General features: G+C 35.8%; 1 protein-coding gene and 1 long non-coding RNA gene across 3 annotated transcripts; one reads left to right on the top strand and one right to left on the bottom strand.

The window, feature by feature from the left end:
• The first annotated feature begins 3,824 nt into the window (after positions 1–3,824).
• Positions 3,825–20,006, top strand: rrbp1b (ribosome binding protein 1b). Of its 2 annotated transcripts, none has more exons than XM_051094577.1 (28): positions 3,825–3,924; positions 5,895–6,607; positions 6,844–6,992; positions 7,087–7,209; positions 7,946–8,098; positions 8,194–8,312; positions 8,676–8,829; positions 9,327–9,465; positions 9,616–9,767; positions 9,904–9,929; positions 10,036–10,143; positions 10,275–10,337; positions 10,438–10,498; positions 10,579–10,613; positions 10,707–10,794; positions 13,993–14,085; positions 14,275–14,367; positions 14,448–14,552; positions 14,634–14,723; positions 14,814–14,906; positions 14,986–15,057; positions 15,210–15,302; positions 16,952–17,035; positions 17,108–17,173; positions 17,412–17,495; positions 19,162–19,242; positions 19,340–19,483; positions 19,582–20,006. In XM_051094577.1, exons 2-28 carry the CDS (start codon positions 5,929–5,931, stop codon positions 19,615–19,617), a joined length of 3,183 nt encoding a protein of 1,060 aa, XP_050950534.1. In that variant the 5' UTR covers positions 3,825–3,924; positions 5,895–5,928; the 3' UTR covers positions 19,618–20,006. The 2 variants fall into 2 exon arrangements, with proteins under 2 accessions (XP_050950534.1, XP_050950533.1); XM_051094576.1 differs by having other exon boundaries at positions 3,904–3,924; positions 5,874–6,607.
• On the bottom strand, positions 14,864–22,427 carry LOC127153506 (uncharacterized). The gene is made up of 3 exons (XR_007825279.1): positions 22,212–22,427; positions 21,663–21,722; positions 14,864–15,006 (listed from the first exon to the last, which is right to left on the bottom strand). It is a non-coding gene; the product is annotated as an uncharacterized LOC127153506 (long non-coding RNA).
• Between the last annotated feature and the right edge of the window lie 172 nt (positions 22,428–22,599).

Raw genomic sequence — 22,599 nt, 5'->3', positions numbered from 1 at the left:
GAGGAAAATAATATCAAAGGTGCCTTTTACCCCCTTGTACCCTATATTATTTTTGCTTTACAGTAAATTACAATACTTATTTCCTATTTTCTACATCTGAAGGAGATATTTTGACCCTAGAGTGCAGTAACGTTACCCATTTAAACCGATAGCTGTTAGCAATTCATACTGCACTTTTAAGCTCTTATTTTGACTGAAAACTAGCTTCGGTGAGAACAGGCTTACAAAAACATGTCTTACTACAAATCTAGTAAAATGCTGTAATCATCTCCCTGGTGAAAAAAACAGCATATGCTGGTAGGTATGTTTTGATGCTGGAATGCTGGTTAGGTAGGTTTTGATGCTGGTTTAAGCTGGTCCTTTGCTGGTTCATGCTGGTCCTTGACCAGCAACGTGACCAGCAAAAACCAGCAAAGGACCAGCCTAAACCAGCTTAAACCTAACCAGCATTCCAGCATCAAAACATACCTACTAGCATATGCTGTTTTTTTCACCAGGGCTGCCGCGAAAATAAATTAACTAGTGGCCGTTGCATTCTCAAACACGTGCTAAATGCATAGCACATGCAATAAACTTTAATAAAGCATACTTTAAAGAGCTTTTATGTTAGAATAAAAAGTTTAAATATATTAAATATATTAAAAACTGCTTTTTCCCCAGAAGACGTATCGTTTTATTTCGTCACGTGACCACAATGATATCAACAGTTTTGTTACCGCAATATCACGATATTGATAATACCGTTACATCCCTAGTGATTATTCCAAATTATTTTACGTTTACTTAATTGTTTACGCTTTGTTGCAAAACTTAAAGTTCATTCAGTTCTTCTTTAGTGTGACTGTTGAATTTTCTTCATGTTTGACATGTTTTTGCCTGATCCTGCATACCCATAATGCAACTGTCATTATGGTCAACAGCATTACTATGGAAAATATGTATGTTTGTGCGATAGTCAGAAGGATGAACATGCACATCTGGTGTTTAGAGTTGCTCAGCTGTGTGTCCTGTGGTGTTGCCATAAAGGTTTGTTTGATGGAACACCCTCGTCAGTGCCGGCTAAAGCAAACATCCAGCGTACTCCACCCCCTTACCTCCATGGCTCTGTAATTGTACTTACCGCTGCTGGCAGATGTGGTTGTTCCCAAAGACCATAAACCGCTCGGGGCATTTGGAGCCTAAGCAAATATGTTGCCTCGACATTTTTAATTTGCAAGTGTTGGCGGTGAATATAGGGAATGTTATCTCTGAAATGATGTCGTCGTGTATTGGCACATCCGTATTTTGGTATTTTAGCATCCATCTTTCCGTTTTTTTGGATGTACCATCCCATCAACACACCTTGAAAGTACACCTATCAGCTGGGTGCTACTCAGCAGCATCATGTAAGAAATCAGCATGGGAATAGATGTCTTGTTACTAAGTAAACAAATTCTCTGGCTGTTTGTTGATATGTAGGCCGCCCTTTTCTTCATCAGGTCTGGAAATGATGTGTGAACCACTTCCCTCCAGATGAGCTCCGATGTTTTACCTTGACTCGCTTTAAACAGTTTCTGAGAAATAGAAACATTCTGTGTTAGTGCGAGTGGGTGGATTTGTACAATGTTGACAGTGTTGTAGATGTATCTTCAATGACCTTTGGAGCAAAGCTTTGAGTGAACATGGACTGATAGAAGGTTTAAATGGAAGTTGATTGAATGGAAACCTCTAAAATGTTTTTGTAAGAAGAGATTACATCATTTTAATGTTAACATTGACGTGTCTAGATGCAGTACATGCAGAGTAAAATACACTAAAAATGATTTTCATAAGTTGCAAATAAAACAAAGATTGTTTGAGGACATAATTGAAATAAAATATAATTTTATGTACTTCTAAATGTTACATTCAATTTGATTTGTTACTTGCCGTTTCTTTGTAAAAATGTCTGTGAAATTTACTAACAATTTCTGTGTCACCACCATTTTTTTTTCAGTGAAGAAGCAAATTTCCACAACTGTAAATTTATTCATCTCTCGATGTTACTATATAACACAAACAGGTTACGTTTTTTTCCCGTAATTGACGCTATCAGAATTATTTTAATGACGGACAAAACTTTCGGAGCCAGTTTGTAAACGTGACTGACACAACGTGAAGTTGTATTTTTTTTTTAATGTGTGAAATTTTCAGACTTGGTGTGCAAGGACCTTAAGCTTAAAGGGATAGTTCACCCAAAATTGGAAATTCTGTAATTAATTACTCACCCTTGTGTTGTTCCAAACCCGTAAGACCTTTGTTTATCTTTACGCAACTGACAAGGCCCAGAAAGGTAGTAAGGACATCATTAAATTAGTCCATGTGGCATCAGTGGTTCAATCTTAATTTTATGAAGCTATAAAAAATACTTTTTGTTGGCATAGAATGAACGCTCGTCGAAGATGAAGAAAATTGTTGAATAAAGTCGTTATTTTTATTTTCTTTGTCCATAAAAAGTATTCTCATAACTTCATAAAATTACATTTGAACCACTGATGTTACATGGACTATTTTAACAATGTCCCTACTACCTTTCTGGGCCTTGAAAGTTTCAGTTGCATTGCTGTCTATGCAGGTTCAGAAAGCTCTTGGATTTCATCAAAAATATCTTAATTTGTGTTCGGAAGATGAACGAAGATATTTGAGTGAGCGGTTCCTTTAAAAACTCACTCTTAGAGGATTGATATTTAACTTTAAGTATGTGCAATAATGGTTGCACCTTAGCAAGCACCACTAATAATAATCATACAGACATTACAAATACAGTAAAAATTTGCACAGTTGTAAGTTTGCAAAGGCTTTAATCCCTAGCAAACAGACATCAGAGAAAGCACCCTGCTTGTTTACTTAATAAATAACAGGGGTCAAACCAAAGAACATGACTTTTGGAAGTAGTTCCAGTCAAATTATTTCTCATCTTCACATTAAGGCCTCTCAACGCACAACCTACAGTAGCACTAACTAACTCGTTTTCCACATATGTGAACTATTGATTTTGTAAACAGTTACTCTGTGACATTTATTTGCCCTCAGAGTAAACTCTAGTTATCTCCGATTACTGGAAGTCTTTCCAGAGCTAATAATTACATCACCTACATTTGAGAAGAACACATTGTCATTTAAGCTTTATTCAAGCTGATATGGGAAAGATGGGTTTTGCAATTGCTAGGTAGCACATTTCACACTTTCCACCCCTTCTTGTTCAGTCAAGACTGACAGTACATGCTTTCTTGCATCTTAACTCTCAAATAAAAGTGTTATTTCCTACAGCAAGCATTTTAACAGCAAACCCCTAACCTTAGGTAACCCTAACTTGGGCACTTAACTCTTTTTGCTACATACATGAATGATAACAGTCTTTTGGTTTTGATCATTTTGAGTAAAATCTCAATCCATAACCATATCTGACTGACGTTCAGGCGAATGCATGTCAAGGACATTAATACTAAAGTCTTTGTCTGGGTCCCAGACAAACTCCCCCATCCAATCCTACAACAAAAGTGACAACTAGCGCTGAAGTATCAAACTACCATAGCATTACTGATGCCTTAACTTCCCTTTGATAACCCCAAAGTAATTTTTAAGGGTAATATTTAAAAAAAAAAGGGTGGCTTTGTTTTTTAAATAATGCTTTTGGAGTATTACATCCGATACTTAGTTTATTTTTCAAGCACTTTCATCATTATACATCCCACCGAATACTCACAGCCCTCAGCGCTTCCCACCGCATGCTTTTGGATACTACGCGTGACGCGGTTGGTTTAAAGAGCGTTGATTGACAGGCGTTCATCCAATCAGATGTTAGCATAAGGTCGGCTTCACAGGCGGGCTCTGCGCCAACTCGCAAAAAGTGCCACGACTCCAAAAGTCAGCGGCGATTTTTTATCACTGTGAGTCTGACCGCAGGTAAGCGCATGCTTTTATCACTCTTGTGTGTTTTTTCATTAGCAATGTAGTTGTTATATTCTTTATCTAAAGTTTGTCAGTCTGACTGACGATGTTGTTGAAGTCATCCTTGTTTAGGTTGGTTGAGTTTGAAAATAATTTGCTTTCTCGAGTAGTTTGAACTTGTGTATTGTGGTGATCTGATTCAACGCGTTTTTCATCTACGCGAGTGTACGTGTCCTTAGTGATGCTTCATAGTTTCAGAGTTTCTTTTTGTATATTTTTCTGGTCTTACTGGCTTTGTACCGTTTTGAGTAGCGGGATTGTTTGCCTTATGTCTTTTTGCAATGGATTTAAAACATTAATATGTTTTTCCATCCTTTTAAGTATGTTCATCTTTAGACTTTAACACTTAACAGTCATCCAAAATGCCTGTATACTTTAACAGTTTACAAAGTTTCCTATTGCCTTTATTGTATTTTTAATAAAAATGTATCTTAAGATTCTCTTAAATTCGTGAAGCTTAAGTAGCAGTTCATTCAAGAGGAAAGAGAGGGTTCAAAAAAAACTTTTAGATTGTATCAGACCAAAGAAGTAATTGAGTTGGAAATTGGGGTTAATACTTTGTTCAAGAAGATATAAAGACAGCAGATAAGCTGGAATTCTTTTGGCAGTTATTATGTAACGTCAGCAATGTTCCTGAAAGGGTTAATATCCAACATAGGAAAGCAGCCCCCCTTCATTCAGATGTGGAGTATGTGTCCTGCATATAGGAATTCTGCATTTCCTGTGTCTGCCAAGTCATCTCTCTGCCGGTTGTCACATGTGGATCATTTTCGTAAAATATTTGCATGAAAAAAATGGGTTTGTAATTAAGAAAAAACTGTGTTGTTTAACATGTTAATACAGTATTTATTTGTTTTTATTACAGCTAGATCTTTAGTGTTTATAATTGCATTTCATATGTTTTCACTAACAAACCAGTAGCATTATCATATTTTTGGACATTTTGCATCATTTTAATACTATGGTGTTCTTTGAAGTACCTCTAAATACTGATAGTACAAAAACTGTGGTATCATTGTCTGATATCATCACTGTGCAGTAGTACCACCACAGGGCTTCTGGTAGGCGTTCCTTAAGGCTATTCTATAAAACAAAGCAGTTTATAATAATGCATATGCTGTTTAAATGGCATTTCCTTTAAGCCCAGTCAGCATTCCCCGTTACCTGAGTGCCCGAGGCAGATATTTAGAGACCCCCTCTATAGAAATTCCAGGCGAGAGTTGCACCGGCTAGAGCAAACGTGAGGTTGGGGGAAGTTTATTATGGTCTGTTGCACACAGACCTGTCCTCTGGAAGCTGAATGTATGCCTCTATGTGTGTGTGAGAGAATGTTGAGGAGCATAGTCTTGGTGGGGTGTTGCATAACCTGAACTAGTGCGCATAAGTTATAGTGCTGGCTTTAGTCAAAAGAACTTTTCTCAAAATTTGCAAGAGCAAGAGATTTTTCACACTGTCTCAAGGCATCATTTTTTTACTGCCATCCACTCAGCACTGTGAAACCTTTTTCCCCCCCTTTTATGTAAGGCCAATAGATGCCCAGCCAAATGAGTAATACACAACCAGCCAGAATAAATGACTTATAGGTGACAAATATGCTTGTAGGATAGTTCTGCCAGTAAGTGAAAGCTTACTTTTTCTTGTTTTTTTCTTGATGCTGCCTCCACACATATAGGTGGCAGTATCAAGTCCAAAAGATCAATGCACCAGTTCAACAACACTTCAGTGTATCATTCATGTGAAAATATTTGAAAAAATATCTTTCAAAACATTATGAATTTACATTTTAGCATTGCTTTTTATGTCTGTCCAGTAAACAGGAAGTTCTTGTGTGAAATGGTTTAAGGTGCTTGGATGAAATGCTAGAATGTTGTTGTTAACATTAAACAGTCCTTAACATGAAATAGTCTTTGTTTATGTATTTGTAGGATCAGGATAAGGAAAGAAAAGGACTGAGCAAAGATGGATGTGTACGACCCTCAAACTCTGGGAATTGTGGTGTTTGGTGGCTTCATGGTGTTCTCTGCCATTGGCATTACACTTGTGTCAACTTTTTCCATGAAGGAGACTTCATATGAGGAAGCCCTGGCCAAACAGCGGCAAGACTCAAGTAAGATCCAACCCCAGCGCTCTGACAAGAAGAAAAAGACATCTGAAAAGAAAAACAAGGCTAAGAAGAAGGAGGAGAAGCCAAATGGGAACCTTCCAGAACCTGAGCCTGAGCCCGTCCCTGAAGAGGTGGTTGAGAACAGTAAGCCCAAGTTGGTACCCCAAGTTGAACCAGAACCCCAACCAGAACCTGTGCCAGTTCCCGAGCCTGAACCTGAAGTTAAACCCAAGCCAGTTGTACCTGAACCAGCCCCTAAGATTGTTGAATGTGTTGTTCCTCCCACTGTAAGTGCTGTGGTGGCCCCACTTGCTCCTTCCCCCAAAGAGAAGAAAAAGAAGAAGGTGGCCAAGGTGGAACCGGCCCCCATCAAACCTGTGGAGGTCCCAGAAGTTGTAGTTAAGGTGGAACCGGTGGTTGCACAGGTGGCGGTGAAAGCAGCAGTCCCTCCTGAGGTTGCTGCTCTCCCTAAAGCTGAAGAACCCAAAACTGAAGTTCCAACCAAGAAGAAGTCTAAGAAGAAGGCTGAGCCAGGTGAGTGTTCTTTGGACATGTCCATCTAAGACAGGTATAGGCAACATTGGTCCTGGAGTGCCGCTGTCCTGCAGAGTTTAGTAATTTAGGGTTGGAGCTAAACAATGCAAAACATCGTCACTCCAGAACCGTCGTTGCCAATCCCTGATCTAGGCTGTAGGACAGATGTTATAGTACCTGTTCAAACTTGCTTTCTTTGCAATACGCTTATCATCCTAATTTAAATTTCTTTTAAGTGGCTTCTGTGGAAACAGTCAGTGCCCCCCAGCCATCACCATATAAAACTCTGGTCTCCAGTCTGAATAGTGAATCGTTCAGCGAGTCAGAGACCCAGAAACTCTTTGAGATCATCAGCAAGAAGGCAGGAAAGGACTCCTGGCAACTGGTACAAAGTCTACACCTGATCAACCCCTCTTCAAACACCTAATGCTTGTCTCTTTCTGTTAGTAGTCATATCTCTTTCTTTTACTTGTTTGTAGGCATCTCAGAAGGGTGACCCATTGGCGGCATTGAAGAAGCAGCTGGAGGAGAAGGAAAAGCAGTTGACTGCTGAGCAGGGCAACGTAGCTGCAGCCAAGACCCGAGTCAAAGAGCTTACCAAGGTGACACCTGCCAACATGCATAGCTAAACAAATGAGGTTCAAGCTAGTTTCTACTCATGATCAAGCTTCTTCAGAGCAAGGTCTTGAGTGACTGTTGAAAAATAAATCTTTTGTTGGTCCTGGGGCAATGTTCAGTGATGGACTGGCCATCCATCCAGGGCAGGGGTAGGCAAGTTCAGTCCTAGAGAGTCGCAGCCCTGCAGAGTTCAGCTCCAAGCTTAATCATAGACACCTGAACAAGCTAATCAATGTCTTCAGAATTACTAAGGCTATAGGTAGGAGAGGGTTTTTTTCAGGGTTGGAGCTGAACTCTGCAGGACCGCAGCCTTCTAGGACCAAACTTGCCTACTCCTAGTCCAAGGTGTTGCCTAAGATGGTGAGAGATGTTCCAGCATCTCCACAACCCTACAAAGGGCAATCATTTTGGAAGATGGATGGATGGATAGATGGATGGAGCAATGTTCCAGTCAATGGTTCCAGTTAATGCTATCCCTGTACCATAACCATTAACTATTTTAAAACAAAGATATGTTTGATTGAGTTTACTCTGTCCCCAGCTGTAGCCCCTAATACTGACCCTTACCCTTTCCCTATCTTGAAAATCTGATTGGTCAATAGGAATGTTGTCCCAGGACCAACAATGACATTGATCAAGAATATGTCCTATTTGGTAATTTGATAATGACGGGTCTGGGTGGTTAACTGTATCTCCAACTCTCATTGCTCTGGCTAATAGGAGCTGAGTTCTGCAAAGAACAAGATGACATCCGTAGAAACCCGTATGAGCTCTGAACTGAGCGCCCGTGGCCAGGAGATTGCAGCTCTTCAGGCTCGTATGCAGACTTCTTACCAGGAGCATGTCAAGGAGACACAGCAGCTTAACAGCAAGGTCAGAAGTCGCCAGCCTCTCACACTTTCCTTCTCACTATGCTGGGTAGTATGTTGTCAGGTTATTGAATGTTTTGGTTGTGCGTGTGTCCACAGATCCAAAGCCTACAAGAGCAGTTAGAGAACGGACCGAATGCTCAGCTGGCCCGTCTGCAACAGGAGAACTCTATTCTCAGAGATGCCCTCAATCAAGCCACTAGCCAGGCCGAAAGCAGGTATTACGCATAAAGTCCCCTTATAACCTTGCATTGTAACCAATGAAGTGTCAAACTTTGGACTTAAAGACATATGGACAAGAAGAAGGTATAGTAACAACTTCAACTGGTGGATGCCAAACTGGGTGGGAAAAATCCAACAACCTGAACTGAGAGAGACATATCTAGAGACAAGAGACTTGAGAATGGGTTTCTTTGAATTGGACCAGTAAACAATTGCCCAGAACACCTATATAAAACATATAGCAAACACACTTGGAAAACCTTAGCAACAACATTGCAAACCCCAAACAGCCTCTAAGTATAGAATATCTTATCTAACCTTTTCTTTTATGTGAATCTGTGGCATTTTCACGCACACAGGCAGAATGCGGAGTTGGCAAAGTTGCGTCAGGACTGTGTGCGTCTCAACCGAGAACTGAATGAGCGCACGGCCACTCAGCATGCTGAAGAGGAGCTCAGGAAGACTTTGGAAACCAAGATGGCGGCTGCTGAAGAACAGCAAGCACAAACAAAAGTAAGCACCCTATGACCCTTGACCTCTTTCCTGTTATCTGGATTTCCTTTAGATGGTTGTGGTCTTTGTACTATGATAGTTCTGGAATTTCACCATATATGTAACAATATACGCTTTATCTGTCTTTGTAATGTCTTGTATTTTTCTCAGGATGTTTTGTCTGTTTGTGTTTATCTGTGTGTGGGTGGGTATTTTAGCGTAGCTATGCAAGAAATGTAAGCCCCTGTGGTTAACACTCTCATGTTGAATGTTTAATTATGATACATTCTTTGATATTAAAGACGAAGTACACAAAAAAAATTAAATCCTGTTCTTTACATTTTTTGTTCCAAACCCACATGACTTGCTATACAATGAAAATAGATGGTGAACATTGACTATCAGGTTCCAAAAAGAACTATATTTTGTTACATTCCAAATAAAGCTGTACAGTAGATTTAGTTTTAACTTAAATTTTGGCCTTTTACACAAAGTATTGAATGGTTGTCCATGTTTAGGCGTCCCATGTGGAAGCAGAGCAGGCTCTGCAGAAGAAGTTGGATCGCATTAGCGAGGAACTCCGTGAGGCTCGGCACAGCAGCACCACCCTTCAGGCTCAAGTAGACGCAGCCAAAGAGCAAGCCAAGACCCTCACTGGTCAGTACACACAAACACACACATCTTTCACTTGATGTGAATATGAGTGTTCCTTTGGCTCTGTTCCCAGATGGAAACAGTGAGTTGGAGAAGTTGTAGAAGCCATGTTCTATTTTGTAACTTTAAGGAGGAAATGACTTCTGTTTACAGAACTCCAGGAGCGTATGCACGCTACAGAGACAGAGCTGAAAGACAGATGTAAAGAGCTGGAGACATTGAGATCACAGCTGTCTCCAACAGCAACGGTTGCTGAGGAAAAGCCCTCTGTGGAGGTGGAAGCAACAGCACAGGCTGAGATCCAGGTACAAATATTTGGCACTCTCTAATATGGTTGCCATTACAATACACTAAATCTCAGTGAACATCAAATACTGTATTGGATGTAACTTTCAGAATGAAAAATAATACTATTCTCATCCCTGTTTTGATTCTGTACAGAAGGAGGTTGAACAGTTGAGGAGCAGGTAATGTCCAAACCCCATTTGGATTCATATGATTGAATCACTGTTTAGTTTATTTTTTTAATATTCAAAGTTTAGTGGTAACATGAGTATTTTAATGTATTTGCAGTCTGAAAGAGAGGGAGGACCAGGTGACATCACTGGGGGCGGAGCTTAATCAGCTGAGGGAGGAGCTTGACACTGTAAAGAGAGCTCGGGCTGAGGAAACTCAGAATCGGTATGATCCTTGATGCTGAATTTAGTTCATCTTTCAAATTAGGATGGGTTCAGTCACATCTGTTGTTAGTAGAACTTCAATTATCTGTGCACCTCACTAGTCTCTGATCTAAACATGGACCTGTTTTATAGGGTAAATGAGGCCGACACAGAACGGAGGGAATACACCGCAGAGATCGACCAACTTAAAACTAGGTATTCAATACAGCTGTTGTTTTTTTTTTTTTTTTTTTTGATGTGTATATTTTATGTATATAGACAATTTGGATTGAATCTATTTCTCTATGTTCATTAGTCTGAAAGAAAAAGAGGATTTGGTGGCATCCCTACAGACTCAGCTGGAAAAGATGGAAAGTGTGAGTGAAACTTTTGATAACTGAATAATATTTGCATGTGTGTAATACATGTTCATTCATTTATAATTGTGTATCAACAGGCCGATAAAGTTGAAACAGAGCCTCCATTTGAGAAGTAAGAGAGATTTATTTTGTCCATTCCTTCGGATACTTGCCGCTTTTTTTCTGTTTATGCTTCTAATAATGGCTTTTGTTTTTGTGCTGTCAGTCTGGAGAAGGATGCGTGCATGGTCTCAATGGAGGAGGAACTTCAACAGCTTAAAGAAGAGATGGAGAGAATGAAAGCCAAGAGCAATGTTAGTTCATTTCTACTTCCATCCATACTTGTCCAACTTGTCTATATCTACCTATCTGCCCATTCACATCTAACTACCCTTCTTGTCATATCTACCCAACCCATTGGTGCATTCCTACCACTGTCCATATCTACCCAGTCCATCTGAGCATATCTACTTTGCCTGTACATCCATATCTACTCATGTGCCACCCATATCTACTTACCTGCTTGTCCATCCAACTACCTTGCTGTTCATTTCTACTAAACCTGTCAGTCTATGTCTACTTATGTGTCGGTCCATATGTACCCAACATGTATAAACCTACTCATCCATCCAAATCTACCTATCCATGTGTCTGTGCATATCTACCAAGCCATTCCATTCTTATCATATCTGCCCAGCCTGTTTGGCCATATCCACCCAACTAGTTTATATTTACCTACTCATTCATCCGTTGCTACCTGTTTATGTGTCCATCCATATCTACCCAGCCTGTGCATCTGTATCTACCCACACTTTTTATATATACCTACCTACCTACCTACCTATCCATTTTTACCCATGCGTCCGTCTAAATGTATATACGCCTTCATCTATAACTGCCTCTCCATCCATATCTAACTACCTTACTGTTAATATCTACCCAACTTGTCAGTCTCTCCATATCTACCCAGCCTATTGATCCATATCTACCAAACCCATTCATATGTACCTTCTTATCCATCCATATCTGCCTACCTATTTGTCCGTCCATGTCTACCCAGCCAGTCCAATCATTAACTACCCATACTGCTTATATATTACCTACTTGTCTATCCATTTCTACCTATGCGTCTGTCTAAATGTTCCTACTTTTATGTATAACTACCTCTCCATCCATATCTAACTACCTTACTGTTAATATCTACCCAACTTCTCAGTCTATCCATATCTATTCAGCCTGTTTGACCATTATCTACCCAACTAGTTTATATGTACCTACTCGTCTGTCCATATCTACCTACCTATGTGATTAATCTATAACTACCTCTCCATCCATATTTAACTACCTTACTGTTAATATCTACATAACTTTGTCAGTCAGTCCATATCTACCCAGCCTATCCATCCATATCTACCAAACCCATTCATGTATACCTTCTCATCCATCCATATTTGCCTACTTATGTGTCTGTCCATATCTACCCAGCCAATCCAAAAATATCTACCCAAACTGTTTATATATACCTACTTATCTATCCAATTCTACCCATGCGTTCATCCAAATGTGCCTACTACGTCATCTATAACTACCTTTCCATTCATATCCAACTACCGTACTGTTCATATCTACCCAAAACCCAACTTGTCGGTCTGTCCATATCTACCCAACTAGTTTATATGTACCTAGTCATCCATCCATATCTACCTACCTATGTGACCGTCCATATCAACCCAAACTATCATCCATATCTACCATATATACCGTCTCATACTTGCATATCTGCCTACCTATGCGTATGTCCATATCTACCCAGCCAGTCCAAACATATCTAGCCGAACTGTTTATATATACCTACTTATCTATTCAATTCTACCAATGCGTTCATCCAAATGTACCTACTACGTCATCTATAACTACCTTTCCATCCATATCTACTGTTCATATCTACCCAACTTGTCGGTCTGTCCATATCTACCCAACTAGTTTATATGTACCTACTCGTCCATCCATATCTACCTACCCATCTGTCCATCCATATCTACCCAACCTATCTATCCAAATCTACCAAACCCATTCATGTATACCTTCTCATCCATCCATATCTGCCTACTTGTGTATCTGTCCATATCTACCCAGCCAATACAAAAATATCAACCCAAACTGTTTTATTACTACTTATTTATCCAATTCTACCTATGCGTTCATCCAAATGTACACTACAACGTCTATAACTACTTTTCCATTCATATCTACCTTACTGTTCATATCTACCCAACTTGTCAGTCTATCCATATTGATCCAGGCTGTTTGACCATATCTACCCAACTAGTTTATATGTACTTACTTGTCCATCCATATCTATCTGTCTATCTATGTGTCTGTCCATATCTACCCAGCCAGTCCAAACATATCTAGCCGAACTGTTTATATATACCTACTTATCTATTCAATTCTACCTATGCGTTCATCCAAATGTACCTACTACGTCATTTATAACTACCTTTCCATCCATATCTACTGTTCATATCTACCCAACTTGTCGGTCTGTCCATATCTACCCAACTAGTTTATATGTACCTACTCGTCCATCCATATCTACCTACGCATGTGACCATCCATATCTACCCAACCTATCTATCCAAATCTACCAAACCCATTCATGTATACCTTCTCATCCATCCATATCTGCCTACTTATGTATCTGTCCATATCTACCCAGCCAATACAAAAATATCAACCCAAACTGTTTATATATACCTACTTATCTATCCAATTCTACCTATGCGTTCATCCAAATGTACACTACAACTTCTATAACTACTTGTCCATCCATATCTATCTGTCTATCTATGTGTCTGTCCATATCTACCCAGCCAGTCCAAACATATCTAGCCGAACTGTTTATATATACCTACTTATCTATTCAATTCTACCTATGCGTTCATCCAAATGTACACCACAACGTCTATAACTACTTTTCCATCCATATCTACCTCACTGTTGATATCTACCCAACTTGTCTGTCCATATGGATCCAGCCTGTTTGACCATATCTACCCAACTAGTTTATATGTACTTACTTGTCCATCCATATCTATCTACCTATGTGTCTGTCCATATCTACCCAGCTAGTCCAAACATATCTAGCCAAACTGTTTATATATACCTACTTATCTATCCATTTCTACCTATGCATTCATCCAAATGTACCTACTACTTCATCTATAACTACTTTTGTCAATCCATATCTATCTACCTGTGTCCATCCATATCTACCCAACCCATCATCACCTCTCTACATTAACTCCCCTCATCCATCCATATCTACCCACTCATTTGTCCATATCTATCCATGCCCATCATATCTGCTCTGCACATCTGTCCATATAACCTTTATGCCAAACAACCTTTTATATATGCCTGCCAGTTCATCTGTCTATCTATCCCTTAATCCATCCATCTCTGAATTACACCTCAATTGACATCTGATTGGTGTTTCGGTGTGTGTCCAGGAACTACGTGAGAAGAACTATGCCGCGGTAGAGGCTCTGGCTGCTGCTGAGAGGCTGAATGAAGAAAGACTGAGCCAAGCCAAGGCAGCACAGGTAACCCTGATATATATACACACATTGACAGTATAAACACACACGTAATTGTATATCTACAAAATACACAAAAACCATGAAGAACGGGGTGTTCATTATCAAAACGCTGTAGTTTGCTAAAACTCCTACTCATTTCTTGTGCTATTTATTAGTTTATTTTAATGATCAAAGGCTTTTGTGTGTGTATAGAGTGAAGTTGAGCAGCAGCTGAGCTCTTTTCAGAAAGATACCAGAAGCGCCTTCCAGAAGCTCTTCCCTCAAATCAGCATAGAAACACATCAGGTTCGAATTTTTCGTTTTGTATACCTGTTAATAATTTGCGAGCAGGTGAAGTAAGTTAATTTTACATGTGTATGTTGTAGTCGAACTGGCTGGAAGCTTTCACACATGAAGCACAGAAGACTCTGACAAACAGTCAACAGAGTCCAGCAGAACAACAGCACACAGAGTCAAGCTCAGATTTGACGGTAATATATCATCTCTACGAAAGCATACCTGTAGTGCACGTTTTTTGTCTCTTGTCTCACGTTTATCTGAATATGTGTCAGGACCTGCAGCAGAAGCTCGCCCAATCAGAGGAGAGCCAGAGGTCAATTCAGGCCGAGTGTGAACAGTACAGAACAACTCTCAGTGAAACTGTACGGTGATACACATTTATTATGCCAATATAGATTAGACTTTTTCTTTAAAGATGGTCTTTTGACCTGGAAAGGTGTTGTTTCATACAGGAGAGCATGCTGAAAGTTCTACAGAAGAGCGTGGAGGACGGCGAGCTTGCATGGAAGTCAAAGATTTCAGATGCTGAGCAGCAAAAACAGGCGGTAAGAACATCCGCCACTGGATTTGTGACTTTTTACTGTATCCAAGCGCTTGTGCTGAAGTTATATGGATCTCCCACAGGCCTTGGATCAGGTGAAGGTCCTGGAGGAGACAATAGAAAAGATAAATGCCGACAGACAAGATACGGATCAGGTGCGTGTTTGCATTTAGCATCGTTCTTCAGGTTGTTATCAGGTTTCTGACTCAAGTTGCTCTAAAACTATGAGTTTTTCTTTTTTCTGTGAAATACAAGAGAAAATTCAAACTGTTCTAATAGAGATTCGTGGATTCTCTGTTCTCTGCAGCTGAAGGGGCAGGTGATGCTTTTGGAAGCACAGCTGGAGAAACAACTGGAGTCCATAACCATCAGTCAAACATACGCAGAAGAGATGTCTCAGGTAAAACGAATGACTTAATAAGGTTATTACGGATTTTATCCCCATTTTAAATGGAAGTGTACATCTGATTTTATTTATTTATTTATTTTTTTTATATTAAATTAAAATTGGATGATTTAGTAGTAAGTTTAATTAACAAAATTTAAATATTATAGTTTTTAATTAGATTTTAATTTATTGTAGTTTTTTTGTATTTTCATTTACACTTAATTTGGGTTTTTAAATTCTAATTTTTAATTTGATTTAGTTAAAATGACTGCAGTATTTTGATATATTTTTTTTAATTTTATTAAATTTCCATTTACTTGTAATTCAATTTTGGTGTCATTTTATTGTAAAATAAACTATTTTTTATATAATTTAGATTTTTAAGTGATGTTAAAATTACTGTGAAATTTTAATATATTTTAATTCCACTTCATTTTCATTTACACTTAATTCCATTTTGGTTGATCTTGGTTTATTTTAATGTGATTTCATGTTAGATTAAACTGTTAAAATTAAAATATTTTTGAATTTGTTTTTGAATTTTATTTTGATTGTTAAATTTAATGTAGTGTTTTGATATTTTTAAGTTTTATTTTCATGTACACTCGATTAAATTTAGGTGTAATGTCATTTTAAAATAAACTATTAAAGTTAAAATATTGATATTTTTTATTAGAATTTTAATACTGACAATAAATTTGCTGTTGTATTTTGATATTTCGAATTTCATTTCGTTTTCATTTACACTTAAATTCATTTTGGTCGATCTTGATTTAATTTGATGTGATTTCATTTTAAATGTTTAAAAAATCTATTGACATTAAAATATTAGAATTGTTTTAATTTGGGTTTTTTTAATTCTAATTGAGATTTTTATATATATATATATATATATATATATATAAGTTAAAATTACTGTAGTATTTTGTTTCATTTTCATTTACATTTAATTCCATATTAGTTGATCTTGATTTTATTCTGATGTGATTTCATTTTAAATTTAACTATTAAAATGAAAATACTTTTTTGTTTTTTGTTATATTCGAAGTTAAATTTACAGTAGTATTTTAATATATTTTTAATTTTATTTCATTTATGCTTAATATTAAAATATTGTTTTTTTTGTTTTGTTTTTTTTTTAAATATAAATTTGACTTATAAGTAAAAAGTACTGTAATATTTTGTTATTTTCGAATTGCATTCCATTTTCATTTACACTTAATTCCATTTTGGTTGATCTTGGCTTACATTGATTTTTTTTTTTTTTTTTTTTTTTTTTTTTTTTTTTTTTTAAATATTATTATTATTATTATTATTATTAAACTTTTAAAATTAAAATTATTAAAATATGAAAATATAGATTTTTAATTGCTTTTTTTAAATTTACAATTTTTTTTAAATTACTGTAGTGTGTTGATTTATATTGTAATATTTATTGTATAAAATGTATATAAATTATAACATTTCTAGATTTTTTTTTTTATTTTGTTAAATGTATGTTTTTATTAAATATACTTTATTTTGCTTTTTTAATGGAACCTAATTTAAATTAATTTAGATTTTTTTTTGTTTGTTTGTTTTGTGTGGTTTTTCTTGTCATTTATATTATATTAACATTTAATTAAATTTAAATCTATATATATTCTTTATATTCTTCTCAGCTGAAGACATTGCTATCAGAAACTCAGGTCCAGCTGGTATCAGCCAAAACGGATGCTCAGCAACAGAGAGCCGAACTTTCACTGGTAAGTTTAACATGAGTTTGTCTCAGGTTGCACAAATGATTTTCTACTTTGAGTGACAGCTGTGTGTTACAGGTCAAGCAGGAGCTACAGGAAGTGACTCGGCGAGTACAGAACGAGGACAGCGCACAGTCCACTCAGGTCAATACCGGTTGTGCACGTAGTAACTGTTCTGTGCATCTTGTTTGTTGTCTTTCATAAAAGCCTGTCGGTGAAGGAGGGTGTAGCATGTCTTATGTATCATGTGGTGCCTGGCATGGTTTTTATTTATTTTTTGTCTTTAGTACATTCACTTGTGTACATTTATAGGCTGTTGAGTGGGGGTTTTGTATCTGTGACAAAACATACATCTCATACTCTTCAACGTCTAACTTTACAGGTGAAAACACAGCTGGAGGAGGCAACAAATAAACTAGAGACAGAAGAGGATGTTCGACAGCAGGTTGCAAACAACTATGAACAGGTGACACATTGCTGGATGACAACATAGACAACATAAAAGCTAGTCCGTTTAATATTAAAGGAATAGTTCACCCAATAATGTAAATTCTGTCATTAATTACTCACCCTCATGTCGCTCCAAACCTGTAAGACCTTCGTTCATTGTCTGAACACAAATTAAGATATTAATTTGATGAAATCCGAGAGCTTTCTGACTCTGTGTAGACAGCAACGCAGCTACCACAAAATTGTTGAATAAAGTTGTTTTTGTTTCTTTGCTCACATAAAGTCGTCTTGTAGCTTCATAACATTACAGTTGAACCACTGTCATATGGACTATTTTAACAATGTCCTTACTACCTTTTTGGGCCTTGAACGTGTCAGTTGCGTTGCTCTCTATGCAGGGTCAGAAAGCTTTTAATTTGTGTTGTGAAGATGAACGAAGGTCTTACGGGTTTGAAACGACATGAGGGTGAGTAATTCATGACAGATTTTTCTTTCAAGTGTTCCTTTAAGGACTGTAATAAACATAAAACCAAATCAATACAAATGCCAAAACTAATTTAATTTTTAATGTTTTTGTTTTAATATTTAATTGATTATTTCATTTGGGTTTGCTTTTAATTATTTAGATTTACACTTAATTCAATTTTGGTTGATCTTGATTTATTTTTAAGTGCTTATTATTTCAAATTAACTTTTTTTGTATTAAAATTTGTATTAAATTAACTCTGAATTTGTGTGTTTGTGTGTGTATTGTTTATATTAATTTAATTACAGGGTTTTTTTTTTAATTTCAGTTAGTTGGCATCTAATTTAGTTTTTGTTTTTTTATTTTTTAATTTAATTTTAATGTGGAATTTATTTAGATGTTTAGTTTAATTTAATTTAATTTCAATTTATTTGATTTTTGCTTTAGATTACATTTGTTCTTATTTACTTGATTAATTGCACTTTTTATTTTTAATTGAAATGAACTAATTTGTGTTAAATTAACTTGTATTTCTGTTTTTTTTTTTTAATTGAACTAAATTTTATTTCTTTTTTTGTTTTTATTTCTATTGTTTATATTAATTTCATTACATTTCAGTTAGTATCATGACCTCTAATGTATTTTTTTTTTTTTTTTTTTTTTTTTTTTTTTCAGTTGACTTAATTGATTTTGATTTAATTTTAGATATTTAATTTAGATGTCTAATTTATTAAATTTGATTTTTAATTTATTATATTTGGTTTTAAGTTTGTTAATATTTCCTTGATTAACTGCATTTTTTTATTTCAAATGATCTAATTTGTATTGTGTTTTTTTTTTTTTTTTTTTTTTTTTTTTTCAGTGAACTGAATTTTTGAACTTTTTTTTTTGTATTTATATTAATTTAATTACATTTCAGTTTGTATTATGACCTCTAATTTAGGATTTTTTTTTTTTTAATGTAAAATTTATTTACATGGTTAATTTATTTAATTTGTTTTCATTTATTAGTTTTTGTTTTAAATTATTTGTTTTTAATACATACATACATACATGCATACATACACACATACACACATACAATACATTTAAACAAAATTTCATTATTTTTTCTAATTGTTGTATTTAAAATATTATGTGGACTATTATTCATTTGATTTAATTTGAAAATTAATTTGAAATTCTTGAAATTCTATATATGTATTTCTCTACTCAGGCTCAAAAGTGGATCCAGGATCTTGAGGCTCAGTTAGAAGAGTTGAAAGCTGCTGGAGAAGGACCAACTGAAGAGCTAAAGGTTCCTATAACACATATTCAAAATCGAAAGTTTAAACCAACATATACAGGAACTCTGCACTCAATAACCGTGTATGTTTTGCATGCTTCTATGTCAGGAGAGACTGGAGAAAGAGAAGAAGCTGGCGCGAGACCTCGGCCAGGCAGCTACTAAACTTCAACAGCTCCTGAAGAGCACTCAAGAAGAGCTGGACAAGGAGAAAGAGAGTGTGAAGAACCTACAGGAAGAGTTGCACGGAAAGGTACATTATAAACACTTTCCAAACAACCACAAACTTCGCTAAGCATATATGTCATGTGGAATATGAGTAACATTTACATTTTTTCTTTCTGTCCACAGGAAGCCGAAGAGACAAAAGAAGGGACGTCTGTTTGACAGAATAAACCCAGCAACCCCAAGTGCCTTAATTGTTCTTATGCTTTATTTACTTTTGTATTCTCTGCTACTGTAGCAAATATGCTGACTGTTATTAGCCAGTGAGGATTGTTAAGGGAGCATATCAATGTATTTTTTTTATCATTAGGTGACTGAACACATCTCCTAAAGTTATTGCAAAACCGCTCGCAGTGTTAAAAGGGAGCAGTGCTCGAGTGAAAGTCACGTGATGACTTGTGCAATCGCTCTTTTTATCTTTTGTTTGCATGTTCTCATGAAGGTCAAAGGAAGGAACATTTCATGATGGAGCAATGCAATGCAAAGCTACTACACTTTTGTAGTCAGCTGGTAACAAATGTGATGATGTAATAATAAACTATATACTTTGACTTGTTTTTTTTTTTTTTTCTTATGAAGTAGTTTATATTTATCAAGTAGTTTAAACTTTGGCTGCTGTTGAAAAGTTTGGAGTTCAGTTTTTTTTTTTTTTTTTAAAGGGGTACTTTTTAACAAGGATGCATTAAATTGATTAAAAGAGACAGTAAAGACATTTTTTAATAAATTATAGTAAAAAAAAAAAAAAAAAAGCTCTATTAAAAATGTTTTAAAAAGTTCTATTTCAAAAAATAAGTTCCATTTTCCATTTCTGACAAATTAGTTCTATTTTTTAAATATATTTTAAAAAGTTCTAAAGAAGTTAAAGTATTTAAAGAAGTTTTTTTTTTTTTTTTTAAGTTAGGCTTTTTAAAGAAAAGTTTTTATTCAAAAAAGCTATATTTAAAATTAGTTCCATTTTTAGTTTCTATTTTTTTTTATTAGTTCTAAAATAAGTTCTGCTTTTAAAACGAAAGTAAGCTCTATTTTTAAAAAAGGTTCTGTTTTTTAGAAAAGTTCCTTTTTAAAAAAAAAATAAGTACTTTTTTTTTAGGTTAGGTTTTTTTAAAGAAAAAATTCTATTTATAAAAAGCTATATATTTTTTTAAATAATTTCTGTTTTTTTTTAAGATATTGTTTTTTTAGAAGTTCTATTTTTTTAAAGTTACATTTTCTAAAAAAGTTCTATTTTTTAAGTTTAAAAAAGCTGTTTTTATTTTTTAAAAAAGCTATGTTTTTTAATTAGTTTTATTTTAGTTCTATTTTTTTTTTTAATTGTTTCACTTTTTTCTATATTTTTGGTTATATTTGTAAAAAAAAAAAAATCTGCACAGCTGTTTACAACATAATAAGTGTTTTGTGAGCATTAAATCAGGATATTAGAACTGAAGACAATTTCTGCTGAAAGTTCATGAATAAATTCCATTTTAAAATATATTAAAATAGAAAAGTTATTATAAATTGTAATATTTCACACTTTCAAAAACATTTAATCATTTTACCAACCTCATTATTTTGTATATGTGGGTTTTTACTCTAACACACACATACATAGAGAGAGAGATTGAGATTGATGCATTATTTGTTTGCTTTAAATCAGGGGCGGACTGGGACAAAAATTCAGCCCTGGCACTGTAGCCACACCAGCCCACATTACCACACCGACACAGCTCCACCACGGACACGCACATGCACTACTTATATTGGTGTACAGATTGTGAAATAATATAGCAGTATATAGCAGTATCAAATGTAATAGATATTTAAACATTTAATGTATGTGACTGGAACAAAAACAACCCGTTTATAACAAATTTATACATACAGTAAAAACTAAATAATAATAATTAGTATCTTTATTTGTAGAAGTTTTTCTGATTCCTTAATTTGTTTATTCTAATTTGTTGTAGACCACACATACACACCAACCCACATGGATACCCCAAAGTGATTGTTAGCACTTGCATGCTCAGTACTTGTTGGAAACTTTGTGGAAAGAATAAAGAATCAAAAGAATTCTGGATTGATGGCATCTCACTGACCGGACATCTGTGGTGAACTAGTCCCCCACTGGCAACCCCTAACTGGTTTCTATATCAGTTTTCTATACACAGTATTAAGAAACTGTCAGCATTTGTGTCAGGGTGTGTCTCTCATTGCTGTCTTCCTACCTCCATGATACTTGACTCTGCTGCAGCAGCTGAGCTATCTGCACTGGGTCCAGAAACATTCTAGTTTTGAATAGATGAACACACGAATCAGTCAAGGGAGAACATAAGCAAGCCAATGTCTCATTTTACATTGTCTAACTATTGCATAGATATATTACACTATTGCCTGTAATAGAAGTCTATGTTCTACCCTACCTAAGGATTAATTACATACTGTAACCTATGCATGTATTTAATGTTTTACTTTAAAGATTAGCTATGTATTCAGAGTTCACTACAAAGGCCTACAGTACTATGGCTATAGCTATAGGTTCTTTTGCATGTAGACTATATTGCTAGTAGCATACAGCAGTCTGTATACCCTAAATCCCACGTTATCTGCTGATAATGACATTTTAAAATGTACGGGAGTTCTACGCTAAGCTTACAACTGTTAAACACAGTGTAGGTTACTGTCAAAAACTGTCAGAAGTAGCGTGAATGGCGTGAAAATTACTCAGTATATTTTAGTATAATGACTTAGAAGTATATTTTCTGTTTTTTTCTTACCTCCTCTACGCGCTACTGTCCTCCGATGCAGCAGCCGAATTTAAACCTTTCGAGAATATTTCAGTTAATTTTATGCATTTGGCAGCGTCTGATTTTAGAGCCCTTTTTTTGCTTTCTCTGAGCTTTTCGGCACCGCCTTTCCTTTTTTTATGGTTCATCTCTGACAATTAGCTTGTGTTGCACTTACTGTTTGACATTCTTGCCACATTTTGATACTCCGCGTAACCTCTGATTGGGTCAGATTGGGTCGGCCCATCTCGAAACCAGCCGGCTGTCGCCGATTGGGCCAAATGCTTAACATTTATTATTATTATTATTATTATTATTACTATTATCATCATCATCATCATCATCCTCATCATATTCACATCTTGCAAGAGATAAAAGC

This window comes from Labeo rohita, chromosome 22, assembly GCF_022985175.1.
Source record: "Labeo rohita strain BAU-BD-2019 chromosome 22, IGBB_LRoh.1.0, whole genome shotgun sequence".
In the NCBI taxonomy this organism is placed as follows: domain Eukaryota; kingdom Metazoa; phylum Chordata; class Actinopteri; order Cypriniformes; family Cyprinidae; genus Labeo; species Labeo rohita.
Note: the sequence above shows the minus strand (reverse complement) of the source record. Positions and strands in the feature narration are given on the sequence as shown.

Coding starts and splice junctions, on each gene's coding strand:
- rrbp1b (XM_051094577.1), top strand. CDS start 5,929: ATGGATGTGTACGACCCTCAAACTCTGGGAATTGTGGTGTTTGGTGGC. Junction 10,614..10,706: donor ACAGAGCCTCCATTTGAGAA/GTAAGAGAGATT, acceptor TTGTGCTGTCAG/TCTGGAGAAGGATGCGTGCA. Junction 15,303..16,951: donor ACGCAGAAGAGATGTCTCAG/GTAAAACGAATG, acceptor TATTCTTCTCAG/CTGAAGACATTGCTATCAGA.